The following is a 14,908-nucleotide window of genomic DNA, read 5'->3' on the forward strand; positions in this document are numbered from 1 at the left end:
CAACCTGTACTACTCGCGAATACCTCGTATGCACAGAGTTACGCGCTATTTCGTTCGGATTTCCATTTTCTTGCAAAACTGCTGAGATTTTTGCAAAATTTTTGCCTTGCCATGAACGTTTCTGCCGGTTTCTTCGGGGAAAACGACATTTACTATACTTAACAAATTTATTTTAAAAATATCTTGCAAATATATTTTTGATTATCAAATGAAGTGCGTTTTATATCAGTAATCAATTTAACGAAGAGTAAATTGTATATTAGATGAAATTGCCATCTATATACATATATACACAATTTGATTAGTTTGGCTAATTAATTTTTACATATATAATTCGTCAATCTAATGTAAAATAACTGTCCCTGAAGAGATTAGTCGCGCGACGTGATTATTTCTCGATCGAAGCGACGAAATTGGCTGCGCCATCGCAAAAGGAGTGAGTTCGATGCGGGAGATAGCGCGATTGAGATTGAGCGGGAGTGGGAATGAAAGGCGAAGAAGAAGAAGAAGAAGAAGAAGACGATGAAGAAAAAGGAGAAGAAGAAGAAGAGTCGGAAACTTAATGCTCGTGGTACCGCATCGCCGCCGCGTCGCTGTATCGAGGCGAGGAATGATTATGGTGGCCGGCCCACGCAATCCGCGGGTCATGGACCATGATCTATGGTACACGGCGGAATGCCCCGTTATGCGTTAAAGTGCAAACTTGTTAGTCATAGAGCCTGTCCGTCGATGTCGATGGGACAACTCGGGCTGCCGAGAGGGCTCCTTAATGTCGGCGTTGCATAGTATGTATCAGCTCGTAGCATAGGGTGTGCAACATAGGGCCTTGTATAGGATAGATAGATGCCGACAGTTTGGTTTAAGTGAGTCTATCATAGCTCAGCGATTCGTTATCTTGTTTAGACAAGGAAAATAAATCTACTTAATCAAACGTAGCGACATTCAATTGGTTCTTAAACGAACTTAACTGAAGGATCCTTGTGTCTTCCTATGTGTGGTCATGATCATGATCCATTTCCAGATAATTCTAGTTCATAGGAATACTGAGAGATATCTGTAAAGACTTAGTATTAATTAGCTTTCTGAATTATTACATTATTAATAGTATTTATTAATATTATTTATTGAATTATTTATATTAGTTTTTATGTTTTGGCTCGTGCGATATTAATTGATTTTCCCAATTCTTCTCACGTAGATCAAACATTTTTTTCTTTTTAAAAGAGTGAAGGTATTTTTGCAATGTAATCCTTTTGACGGAATTGTTATAATTTTGTTCAGGATAATCGATTTTTCGAGATGCAGGAATTGAAAAAGTCATCTTCCAACGCTTGCTATTAATGCTTTAGCGTAGCATAGTGATTTCAATGCCGCGCTGCATCGACAACGGCAGTGAGCGTGAAGGCGACGATAGCGCTTATCTCTCACGCGTGATAGCAGTCACTTTGCTAATATAGCAGACTTAATAAGCGCACGCGAGAATCTCTCTCTAGCGTGTGATAGTCGTGTTTTTAGCATCTATCAAAAAATTGTAAAGTTAATCGACCAACGTCGCTACTTCGGAACTTTCACGGGTCGATATTTCGATCGATCTGCCATAAAATTATCATCGTTATCTACGATCGATCGGTCGCAGATACGACTCTTAGTTACTGTGCATTATTCCGAACGAGGTCGTTCAATCTGCCGCGAGAGAGTTGTAAAGCGCGGACAAGATAAAGAAATCGATGATCACGGAGTTACGATCAGATCCGATACCATAATGTATCTGGCTAAGTGGTATTAACGCTATACAGATTTACGATTATGCTTGAGTAATATGAAAATTACTAGTTACTCGCGTCCGTCCATCTTTGTGTCAGTAGCGTCGACATGTCGACGTTGTGTTAAAAATTTATGTTGGAACGATTATACACATTATTTTTTTCGCGTGCTAAATTCTTGACATAGAAAAAGTTTTGATATGTGTCACAATAAAGATATGATTTATATATAATTTTATATATATATATATATATATATATATATATAGTTTTCTATAGTAACGTTAAAAGTTTGGTTTGTTTAGTACACAACTTCAATTTTTTCAAAACATTAAAAAAAGTTTCGAGTTATTTATATTTATATATAGGAGCAGCTCGTAAAATATCTTAATGTTACTTTTAATTCGTAGACTTCATTCTGAGAGCACTTATACAAATTATCATTTAATATTAATGAACTTAAAGTAACGTCGCAATGGTTGAATATGCATATCGCAGTTGAATCTGAAATTAAATAAAGTAGTCCGAGCCATTCAAAGCGAAGAGGGAAAGCAGGTAATTCTAGTTTAATTCCAGTTTCTCGTGAACTTCGAGAAAATATTCAATGCAAATTTGTCTCGTATTTTAATTCCCCTTGATGAAGCTTAAATACGAAAAATTATAATATATATCAAACATAGTGTTGTTTGTTAGTCGATCGTTTTAAATTACGATAACGAGGTCGTACCTTCAAGCGCTGCCAAAAACTGGCGTGCTTGGCGCAGAATTGCACCTCGCTTCGTCACGTTTTACTCTCTTGTTCGGGGCTGCGGCATCGTCGGCATCAGTAATGGCGCGAATAAATACGGACGATTATACCACGCGATGTGGGATGGTGGCGTACCAACTTGATTTCAGTCGGCGGCTAACGGTCTTTTTCGACCGATCGAACAACGAAGCGGGCAAACGAGCGTGTGAGTGTGCGCCTTGATTCGCGCCGCTGGCCGCGCTTAGAGGTGTCCGATTTCAGCAGCCGCGTTTATCGCTCGCGGCGTGTGTAGACGCGATGGGAATAGTGCCTCTTCGGCATTCTCTCTCTACCCTCGGAAGAAACATCGGGGTTTACAATCGAGGACCATCAGCGACTGTCGTGTCCCCGTAGAGCCCGATGTTTCGCCTCCTCGCGGCCGAGGGACGCGATCCGGGTGATTCATTACGCGGTGAAGCCACGGGAGCCGAAGGGGTTAAGCGATTACTTGGCATTCTTCGGAGTTTAATCGAGAATACGTAATAACGGTACGTTGGCATAGAAGTCGGAACGGCGCAACTTGCCGCGAGAGATCTCTCTTTCTCTCTTCTTCTCTCTTCCTATCTGACGAAGTGGCACGTTCTCGGCTACCCATTCATTCAGCCTATTGAAAGATACACTAGCTTATTGGAATCGGTCTCGTGAAATACAATGATTTGGAAATCGATCGTGATTTCTGAAAAATTTTAAAAGTTATTTAGATGCAAATTATCCACCGATTAATTTCTCAACTGTAAAATTTAACGAATGCATTAATCATTTTTTGTATTTCCTCTAGCAAGACAATTGTAAGTTTCTTTAGAATATTTGGAAAAAGTAAACAGAAGTAAAGAACGGAGAAATAACAGATATTATAGAATTATATAGCATAATTTTTGTACGTTCTAAAAATTGAGATAATACATATAAATAATGTTGATGTAGAATGTAGATAATGTGTTTTGTGTGTATACAATGAGATATGGATTTAAAAATTTAGAGATTTAATTTAATTTTTAATTAAGTCTAGAGATTTAATTTTCAGATTAACACTCAGCGCTAATTGTATTATATAATACTGACATCCAGATAGATACGAAGAAAAATTTTATACACAATTTTATTCTGCTAACGGCGTATTGTTAATTATGTATGTATGGTTACTTCGATATGATAGTATCATCACTGGAAGGAACGTAGCACCGTAAAATAAGACATCATCGTTTTCAGAACCTTTAGAAAATAAAAATCCGATATTATGTGATCTTTTTATAATTTTTTCGGGAGATCTATATGTATATATATATATATATATATATATATATATATATATATATATAAAATCGAAATGACTTGAAACATGCTGCAGTTTTTAAAAATCGATAATATAAAAATAATTATTCAATTTTTACTTACCGCACCGAAACTTTCGATTGATAAAGTTACGATTTTACCGGCAGTTATTCTGCACGGCGTTATAGTTCTAGTCATAATTAAAAGAAAAAGCCTTTGACATCTCTTCGAAGTATAGTACCAGTTTCCTCTGCAGCTATAACGCAGAGTAAAGTTTGTGTATATCATTTTAGACACAACTAGCGATAAGACAGAAGAAACTTGCATTCTTACATGGATTCGCATGGAACAATACTGTAATCTAACAGAAACTGTGCCTGCCAGAATTGTAGAAAGATATGAACAAGTTGCGCAATATAAATAGCCATAGGCGCTGCTGCGTCTCTAACACCTTTGTTTAAATTCATCACCATCTGAAACACAAATTTAATTCCTTTCAAAAAACTTTTAAACTAAATCTCTGATTTTTTCGATGAGGTGCGAGCATACACAGTAAAAAATTTTGTGTCAATGGAAGTCCACTCTCAATTTTGTGTTAAAATAACTCATTTATCGTGTTATTTTTGACATTTAGAAATGTTATAAATTCGATATAACATTTCTAAATGTCAAAAATAACACGATGAATGAGTTATTTTAACACAAAATTGAGAGTGGACTTCCATTGACACAAAATTTTTTACTGTGTACCTGACATTCCGAAAATTATGCATTCGTTATTGAAAGTACAATTATTATTCTTGTGAAATAGGATAAATTCGGATGAGATGACCTTAGAGGAAAGATGGTCCATTCGATACTAGCTGGCTAGCTAGAATAGCTAAGATTGAGAGAACATGGATAGTCACGCCTCTATGGCCATCTCACCTGAGTTTATCCTATTAATTGTAATCGAGTTACGACATTTTTTATTCAGTGGTAAAATATAGTGATATAGAGATTGATGCATACCTGTATACCGGTCATACTTCCACCGATCATATTTAGATTAACGCTGATCAGAAATATTTTTGTAAACGTAGACTCGATTAGTTCCGCGAATCTACAAAATTGCGAATCTGAGCACAGATACAAACAAGCATAGAAATATCGATATCGATTTGCTGGATATTATTTCTAATCAAGATCTACTACACATTTTCGTTAATACGCACTCTATTGTTTGCAGATGTCTACGTAAGCAACTCAATGCCGTCTTGTAATCACTGTCTTCTCTCTTGTTTAGCGTCAGACGAAAATTAGCGTCATTATTTTTACCAATTTCCTCTAGCACGTGTCTGGAAGCGCACCAAAATGTTGGTGCAAAAAAATAATACTCTTATCTTAATTTTTAATTGTTAGCTTTGGATCCTGATATTTTTACCCAATAATGGAGAACATCCCACAAGCATGCTGGATCAATGTGCAATATAAAGAGTCAACCGCGATTGTACTAAACACGTGAGCGAATACGGCTAGGTAACAGTGAATCGTTATTGGATAGAAGTATCGATCTATGTCCACACCGTACTCGACGCGAAACGGCAACTTTGATATAGACGTCTTCGTAGAATTCGCGACATCGGTTTCTAAGAGCGTCAGGACGACTGGCTTCAGCAAGTAAAAAACTTGTGTCATATGCATGAAAACTAGAAAAAATGATATGTATCAGCAAGTTCTTTCCATACACTTTTATCGTCTTTTGAAGTTCTTGCACGGTTTAAAAACATTTGTTCCGAATAAACAAGTGCATCTTTTTTATAATAATCATATATTGTATGCAAATTTTATGATTTGAAAAGTATAAATAATTGAAAAATTCAAGAAATTACGGAAGTAATAAATGCGCCATTATATAGACGCCACAATTGTGTGTACACACATTTAAAAAGTACACCTACATGTTTTCTATGATACATACATACGTACCTGCATAAGACGTCGTTAGATATTGTCCGTATTCGGTGTGGCGTTGCAGAATAGATTTTTCTGTATCTGTATTTAATGACAACCAATCCTCCTCTATTGTCTTAAGACAATACTTTATCTATATAAATATACGCTTATACGTTTTTTATCGAATTAACAATTTAGAGAAGAAACAGCTCGATTACGTAACGCAAACGAAATTGAACTTGCTAGTATTATTACTCACATTTTTGTTAAACATTATGCTCGCTACTTTATAGCTGAATATTATACTGATCATCGCTGCTGTTACACTCTCTATCATATTAGTGATATCCTTGGCAACTATCACGTACAGTAACTATTTTGGAATCAATATTGTGTGTGGAACATATCAATACATATCAAAGTTTTCGTTTAAAAAAAGAAACTAAGAACTAATTCGTTTGCGATGACATAAATAATTCACAGTGAATTGTTTTCTCGGTAAGCGTTAATCTCAAAATTTACCTGGGGTATCAGAATACTACTGCAGAATATAAACGTCGGTATAAAGCGTATGTATCTGACGCCAAGTCTACTGTACGGCCATATACCCGATATGGTCATATAAGTTCTAAGGATAAGGTAGTACCGACTTTTCCAAATGTCTTTCTTGTCAGTCATTTTGCGGGACACTAATATTACAGAGCTATCAACAATTCCTTATGGACGTTTGTCCGTACGGTGAATTACGGAAACTTACTTATTGATTCCTTCTGACACAGCAAAAATAGTATGGTAATTGCGGTTGGAAGTAAGTGCGCAATTATTTGTGAGTGTAAACCCTTTCCCTTTTGCGTTTATAAAGTCCTTTTATCATTTCTCTTTGAAGATCGAATTAGTTTTACTTTCCCGTAACCGTATACCGTGTAATATCCATCAAACCATTTTTCAAGTGAGACGTTCGACGAGCGCATCGAACGGTCTTGGTCATTTTATTTTTGAAAGAGAATTTATACTTCTTTTAAATAATCGGAGACTAGAAATAGAAATAGTGACTGTGAGAATCAGAATTGATAAAATCCAAGAGTTCAAAATTTATAAAATGTCGGATATAAATGAAGTTGATTCGAGGACAAAAATATAAATTGTGGATTCTAAAATTCTTATAAGTATAAGTATTAAAAATAAACTCGGTAAGAAAGAGGTAAAAAAAGAAACTTTATATACAATTATATTGTACTGAAAGATATTCTGTATGGCATTATAGTTGTAATCAACGGTATCAAGATGATTACTAGAAAAAATGATTATAAATGATATATTTAAATAAATTCTCTCTGATAAAGGATTAAAGTTATAAAAAGTTCAATTAAAATTTCTACATTTTTAAAAACATTTTTGGCGTGAAATGATAACATTAGAAGTAGTTATTTGATTTCTTCCGTATTTAGAAATTTCTACTTTTAAAGCTGGAAAATGTTAAGTAGGACATAATGGGAGGAGTTGAGAAGGATTGAAAGGAGGTTGCATCACGAACATTCCGAATTACAAACTCGGCGCGGCGCGGGTGAGATATCAAGTGAGACGTTACACACAGATTTAATACATTGTGTGTATACATATATACAATATATATAAATGTAGACGGTACGCGGAGAGCCACGCGGAAAGAGGCTGTGGGAAAGATAGTGTCCGCTATGCGAGGTCTCCCGTTGCCGTGTTTACGAGGATGCCCCCTCGGCGGCTCTAGACCTCGTGGCCAACCTTCGTCCTCCTTTATCACCGGTCTCGGATTAGCCGCCGACGTGGGTCGCAGATTCACCGATTTCGATCTAAACTCGATTACTTAGAGACAAGATCGATTGAAGAGACATTTACGTGGATGCTCACCCTTTCCGTGCCGTTAATCGTCCCCATTGTGCGTGTATATTTTCCGAAGGTGGAGGAAAATGGATAGTATTTTGAATTGCTTGTCACTCAAGAGCTATTGATATTTCAGTGTATTGATCGAAAATGATTGAGTGGTTTTCATAATGATCAAAGAGAGTGTACCTATGAATTTTGCACCAATCTAAAAATACTCTGTATAGATCATAATTTCATTTATTAAAATGTTTAAAATTTTAACGGATATGAAAAGTGATATCGAGTTGTTGTTTTTAACTATACATAATTACACGTAAATCTTTTATCACTTAAAGCGAGCAAAAATTGTTCGTTAACTATCTAAAATTGTCGCCATCTGATTTCTCATATTAAATATATATCGTTATTTAACGATAAGAATAGGTTAAATAAATGGAAATTAGTTAAATTTTAATTCATTCGATTTTTCATCAGTTGGCCTCTTTAAAATCGATATCTGATATATTAAGTAGAATTAAGTAATCTGGATTCAGAGTCGATTATTTTTTTATGCTACAAAATACAAACGCTGCAAGAATACGAAAAAGATTGTATTCTTTTTTTTTTTTTTTTAGAATGGAGACTTTTCAAGAAGCCGGTGTTCAAATGCTGAAGGAATTCAGAGCCTTATTGCAACATTCGCCACTACCGCTTCCTGGTACTCGTTTACTTCAGCTCTTGGCGCTCAACATGTTCGCGATCGAGACCACGCAGCTGAAGGGTAAGTCAAAATTTGCTAGAATTTTTCGCATCTTTTAATATCGCAAATAATCTTACATTTATATGGTTACATTTATAAAACATTGCGGTGTACTAATTGTACAAATATATACAATATTTCAATTATTGTATCAAAAACTAATAGCTTATAATTGTTTTGCTATTACATATATTGGTTTAGAAGGTCTATAAAGATCTCAGTTAATTTTATTTCGTCGACTAAAGAGACTAAGTTTTTATAAAAAAAAGTATTGCAATATTTTTTTGAAAAAAGGAAGAGAGATTGAAGTAATCTTTATTTTGAATTTGAAGTAGGAACTTTATAGCTATATCAAAATTTTTATGTAAAGCAACGTTAACTGCTTTTATATGTAATATACATTTTTCTTGCGTTAATATTACATTAAATTTAAGTCTGTATTTTATACCGAAATAATTTGCATCATGCGATTTTACTGTCAGTTCGTGTCTATACTACATTATAGATTTATATTCTCTTTATAGAGATATTTATCGTTCTCTTGGTATTTGTTAAATAATTTCCGTATTCGAGATTTTATTTACGACAGAACAAAATTAATTGACGATCGAGTCAATCGTACTCGTTATTAGTGTTAATTCCTTTCGCGAATTTTTTTCTTCGAAGACTACTAAACGTAACTTGAACTAGAAAGTGTATTGTCTTGTCAGAAATACTTGCGAAGTCAAGTTGGTCACCATCGGTGACTAAATACATATACTAAATGCATACATTATGCATGATGCGTGTTTAACGCGTATGTAAGTAAGTTCTACCGACTTGGACAATATTGCAAATATATATTTCCATACGCTACTTCGCAGTTTAAACCTAAAAAGCTGTTATTTCCATTTTACACAGAAGAGACTTTTATTTGTGTTGGAAATTTTTATTCTAAATTAAACTGAAGCTCTCCTAAAAAAAAAAAACGTTCTAGGATAAAATAGATTAATTTTTAAATATATTAATTGGTCACAAAACTACTAATTAAATTATATTAATTAGAGTTTATTAAATGTCATATTATATTGACATTGAGAAATTTTTTATTGCAGTTTTGCTAAAGTTAATTTCTGTCACGAGATGCATTCTATTGGGATGACTCGTTTTCCGCTTTAGCTTGTCATCGACAAGCAACCGTGGTACAAAGGTATATCCGGTTCGGGTAGATGTTTCTCTCGCTTCGACAATGACTCATGGCTGCTCGTCCAAGAGAGCACGAGCACCATGACAGCAACGAGCGTTCCCCCGAGTTTTTGCACCTGCGTGCAGGTGCTAGTCCTATATAATTATTACTAATTTCTATACGAGAGCGAAACCCCGTTCGCTTGAGGTTTCGCTCTTCTCAGAATGGAACCTAGCCTGAGTCATCAAGGCGCATTCTATCTCTTGCTGCTCTATTTCCGAGGTAAAACTGTCCGCTCGAATCCTTTGCACCTGCTCGAACGCTTCTCCGCCCGAGTTTAACTGCACAAAGTTGCGCCCCAAGTGGCTGATGTTTTTTTTTTATCGCGGTGATAACGCGAATTTAGTAACATCGGCTCTTGGATTTCGGAAGATAAGTTGATCTTTAAGCCGCGATTTAATAAAAAGAATATATATTTGTATTTTGAAACAGCTTGAATTTATCTATTACTACATCATATAGACTTTAGATTAGTGTCGTTGGCTTTTATCTTTTTATAATACTAATTGTTACTTATAATATATTGAATGATATTGAGTGGGTCTGATAGATATGATAAATTTTGATAGATGGGCTTGAACGCGCGGATGTCAAATAACTTAAATAATAAAAGGAACAAGACTCACCAATCGGAAATCCATTTATCAAAGCCGATAATAGAAAATGGCGAAAACTTTACCGAAGAAAAGGCAGCTTAGTACAAACGCAGGTTCCCGAGCGACGGTGTTTTAGTATCTGAATCTTTAAGTAGGCGTCCATCACGTGCGGACTACACCTGCAACCTCGCAATATTGCACGTGCGTTAATCTCCAGCGGCTTTCTTCTAGCGTGCAAGCTTCGCGGTTGAATACTTCGGATGACATGACGCGAAATTTTTGCGCGAAATTTTTCGCGGACATGAGAATAGACCGCAGTCATAACTTCTATCGATTATTTCGATCAAAAGGGAAAATGTTCTCTGCGAAGCTAGTATAATCTTCTATAAGGATTTATAGTGCACACACGAGTGCGGAATATTTTAGGATTTTTTGTATTTAAAATGTTTTTGGAAACTTTCGTTATGATATTCTTAAGGTCGGATAAGATCGATAAAATATTATAATATAATATTAGCCGTTCCTTCTCGGCTTAATCGCATATACCTGCCTATCGAGAATCTTTTTGATGGGACGACCTTGTCTTCGACGTAACGATGATCCTCCATCAGCCAGTCAGTAATTGAAAAATCGTGAACACTGTCGGTAATGGACCATTGAGTTTATGCAACCGTGTCGACACTGTCTGCGGTTGTCCGTCGAGGAATGCCAGGTCCCGCCTTCATCATCCTTAAACCACCGCGACACATCCCTGCGGTTTGCTCCACCGATTTGGCTTTCTCCTTACGTATGAACGCTGTGGATCTCGAAGCGAGCATATCGGCACGCCGTCTCTGTGATGTCTTATTTTATATACGAGAAGCATGCTAAAGATGTAACGCAAAAATTAAACGTTAAAAGAGAGCGGAAAAGTAATCGGAAAATTTTTTAATCCAGTTAAATGACTTGTTTCTTAATCCTTTAGATCGTTATTACTCTCAGCATCCCTTGATAGAGTTATTTTATTAATTTATCTTTGTTACGTGCTTGGTAATTCCGCGATAAATATGATCGATGCGAAATCGGAAGCGGAGGAAGTGAATGATTCGATCTCGGACTAACTATTTCGCCGCGAGAAGATTGCTCCATCGAAAGAGGTAAACGACCTTCTTCATCCGCAGGTATATACCTCCCTGCACCGAAGTAGGATCCAATTACCAATCAAGCACAGGATCTAAGAAACCATCCTCGCCGGTGGATTATAGGATAGTCACTCCCGTAATCGTCGCCTTCGACGTTTCATTCGTCTTTCGATTGCGGCTCGCTCTCGCCCTCTTGCTCTACACCTACCTCGTCGACGATTTACCCTCTCGCGCGCGAACACGTTCCCTTGACCGATGATGCGTGCTTTCTTTCGCGTTTATATTACGTATATTAGGCGTCGTCGATAGAAATCTTTGGAAGTTTCTTAGGCTGCACCTTTGAATTTTTAAACGATACCACAAGTGTTATCTATACGGTTCGCAGAATATGTGTCGGGAAAACGCCGCTAGATTATTTCACGCGGACGCAGCACGGTGCACACGCGTATGCGCGAGGAACGAATGCAGAGCCGGAGGACCCCGGGGCCACCGAAGAATCGCATAAAGCCAAGGCTAATGTCCCTAATGTCTATAATCTTGGATCATCTGCATCCGAGCTACGGACTTGGCTTGGTCTCGCGTATCTTAAATCCTTCCACGTACTACTACCTGCCTTACTGGAACACCTATAAATACGGGTACACACTTTCTTTCCCGCCCACCGCGTATTGGTGTTATTAAATTGTTTCATTGTTTTATCTTTTTCCTTCTTTTCCCGTTTCGCCCTTGATCGGTCACGTTTCCGTTTATCATTATACGTTTGCTCAGTATAATCGAAATTTTCGATTCGAGTATTCGGGCATACTTTGTTTCGAAGAGATTCTTTGAGGGACCAGACGAATATATTTCCTCACAAAAGGTAACAAAATGCTTTAACATTGTTAAGTTGCTCCAATCTGCTTTATCTTAAACAATCCTTAAAATTTAAATGGTTATTTAAGTGCCTCAATATCGAGGGCGAATCTTGTTCGGGGATTTCAAATAAATCGAATCAGACCAGATTACAATTCGGATAAAGAAAATGTCGCGACACGCCACGCGCGCACGAATCCAAACTTATTTCGCCGGACGGAATTTCGCGGATGGGCAACCGTGTGGGCATGGCGAAGGGAATTGCTTCTCGGAAAGTCGAGCCGGAGCCGAGGCGAGCTCGTTGGCATAAATTATCGAAAAGTACAGCCCTCGAAAATCCAGCTCTCTTACCTCGTATGTGCGCACTCGCCTTCGAAATTGCCTCCCTAAAATATGAGAATTATTGCCCGTGGCTTCGTTCTGTCTCGCTCGCGACTTGTGTTACCTCTGCGTTTCTTATTTTTCAAGCATCCTTCCTACGGCAGGGCGCCCCATCGGCATCGTTATCGCGCGAGAGCGAGAGAGAATCTCGCGTTTCGCTGCTGCACCACCTCGGTCACGAATGCGCGCACCGTGTGCGCCGTTTGTTTTGGATCTTTTATCCCGCCGAAGAAAATATTTCTTCGCACGGCCAATTCGTAAGAGTAAATCAGCTGGCAAAAAACGAGCCTTTCAATGTTCTCTCCCCCTTTCCTCCTCCTCCTCCTCGAGCTTTCCGCGTACGTACGTACGTGCGTGCGGGCGTGCATGCGTGCGCGCGTCCACGCCTGCGTGCGATCCTTTCGCGTGGCCAGTTGCGGTTCATTGAACTTTGAACTTTCTAACCGCCTGGAGGCGACCACGGTGTCCGAATATCGTCCTGTCATTGCGTCTGGATATGGGTCCTGCCGTCTGACGCGACGCGTTGTCCTGGGGATCAAATTAATTCAGTCACCTCGCCGAATGGTGACTATTATTCAAGTTGTCTCCGGAAATTGCATTTTCACGTCACATTCCTCGCCACGTTAGTAAGGGACAATACTTTTTATTCTTTTTGTATTAAAAGTACATTATATTGCGTAAATACAGTTTAATTTCTTTCGAATTTTTTTTCTTACTTTTAAATCCTGGATTACCTAAAATTTTTCTGATCTGACTTCTTCTCCAGAAAAAAATTATCTATTTATAAATTAGTGAAGTATAATTGTTATATTGTAAAAAGGTTTTAAATAAATTAAGAATACTCATAAAACTTTCTCTGAATTTCTTTCTGTTTATCAAGAAATAAAAGATCTATATATCAAATTTTGACAGACTTTAGAGAGAATTTGGAAGAGAAAACTTTTTTATAATTCCGCTCATTTCGATATCTGCATGCGGAAAAAGATGAGATTATCGTATGACAAGTCCTCAAGTTTTGATGTCATCGTTATACCTATACTTCGCTTCCGAGAAAATGTCAATCTTCGCGTAAGGATATTTAAGAAGTACCTTACCTCCGGTTTCTTTGGCGAATTCTTTTCGCGGAGACGATCTCAAGACGGTCTTTACGTTTCTACGCAAGAGCTTCAGCGCGGAGCTGTTTTGCGAGTTTTTACGAGTTCATTTCCCGCAAATAATTTATAGTCTGGCAAGAACGATTAGCAGACGAGGCTCTACTAATCTGCCCGGCAGTGATGCAAGAGGACGCGCGCAAATGCATCGCATTGTCGGTCATGCGTCTTTCTGCAGTTGCGTCTAATGACTTCCGGTGATAGCGAACTAATGAAATCATTTCTTCATACGTTTGTAACGGTAATATTTTGAGACCCCGCGCAGCATTGTGAAACGCGCGGAAAATCAGCCTGAGGAATAACCGCGATTTAAGGATTAATACGTTATTTCGCTTCCTCATGATGTCTCATGAGAGTAGCGCACGCTCGCTTGAAGAGCCGCTGGTCTTGTGAATTTGGCGGCAGGTGTAACAGGAGATCCTATTTCTCTAGGGACGATACACTCGACCCTAGGCCCAATGCCGCGACATTTGTCATTTTTACACTCTCACGAAAATTGACCGCTGGTTACGCGCGAGTCATCGAGGGTACAGCACGCAAGTCGGGAGGTTGCGCACCTCTGTTCGCCCGCGTTCTTGTACCGCACGTCGCCGGAGATAGATGAGGGACTCTATCTTCGGCGCGGAACCAGTTACGGCTTGACGAGCTGTGTGTTTCACGTAATGCCTCGCGATCTTATCGTCCTATTAATAATAAACCGCGAACGGCGTTACACGTCGCGCGCTCGCGGGAAGTGACCGGGTAAATGCCTGCCGCCGTCGCTGCTGCTGCTGCTGCTGCTGCTGGGTGCTTACCGTGGCTTATCGTTGCTTATTCGTAATCGGTTGGCCGCATTTCCCACTTCTCTTGACATTCGATTTTTATGCATTAAGAGAACAAATTGGATTATTCCTACATTGCTTTTATATGCATACTCGCGGATTGAAAATCGAGAGTTTTTTATAGAAATATTTGAACAATCCAGTTCTCCGGAAATAGTAGGTAATCGTGTCGATGAGATAAAATTATCGATATACGTCGGCTTGATCGTGTTTCGTAAGTCCTTCAGTGGACATATGTTGAATTATTCATGTATAGTGCTTTTACATTAATCGTAACTTTAGGAATTTTTTTGCCTTATTTAGATAGATCGAACATTCGTTTACTGGTTGTTTAATCGTTGTGTGTTCCTAAACTCTTCTAGTAGTCCTTGAAAGTTTATTAAAAAAAAATAAATTAGTGAT

The 14,908-nt window shown here is 37.9% G+C and overlaps 2 protein-coding genes across 3 annotated transcripts in view; one reads left to right on the forward strand and one right to left on the reverse strand.

Moving 5' to 3' along the window:
* LOC139768020 (telomerase-binding protein EST1A) overlaps nucleotides 1-14,908 on the forward strand; it is an 85,913-nt gene that overhangs the window by 13,765 nt on the left and 57,240 nt on the right. For both annotated transcript variants that reach the window (XM_071697841.1, XM_071697842.1), the window contains exon 17: nucleotides 8,235-8,380. In XM_071697841.1, coding sequence (XP_071553942.1) covers nucleotides 8,235-8,380 — 146 coding nt within the window. The remainder of the gene's footprint in view (nucleotides 1-8,234; nucleotides 8,381-14,908) is intronic.
* On the reverse strand, nucleotides 3,533-6,748 carry LOC139767883 (uncharacterized). The gene is made up of 9 exons (XM_071697581.1): nucleotides 6,280-6,748; nucleotides 6,017-6,130; nucleotides 5,791-5,908; nucleotides 5,246-5,510; nucleotides 5,037-5,159; nucleotides 4,834-4,924; nucleotides 4,156-4,295; nucleotides 3,946-4,078; nucleotides 3,533-3,762 (listed from the first exon to the last, which is right to left on the reverse strand). Exons 1-9 carry the CDS (start codon nucleotides 6,433-6,435, stop codon nucleotides 3,712-3,714), a joined length of 1,191 nt encoding a protein of 396 aa, XP_071553682.1. The 5' UTR covers nucleotides 6,436-6,748; the 3' UTR covers nucleotides 3,533-3,711.

The sequence above is a fragment of the Temnothorax nylanderi genome, unplaced genomic scaffold (genome assembly GCF_030848795.1).
Source record: "Temnothorax nylanderi isolate EJ_2023f unplaced genomic scaffold, tnyl_v1.0 TNYL_tig0013_pilon, whole genome shotgun sequence".
Lineage (NCBI taxonomy): Eukaryota > Metazoa > Arthropoda > Insecta > Hymenoptera > Formicidae > Temnothorax > Temnothorax nylanderi.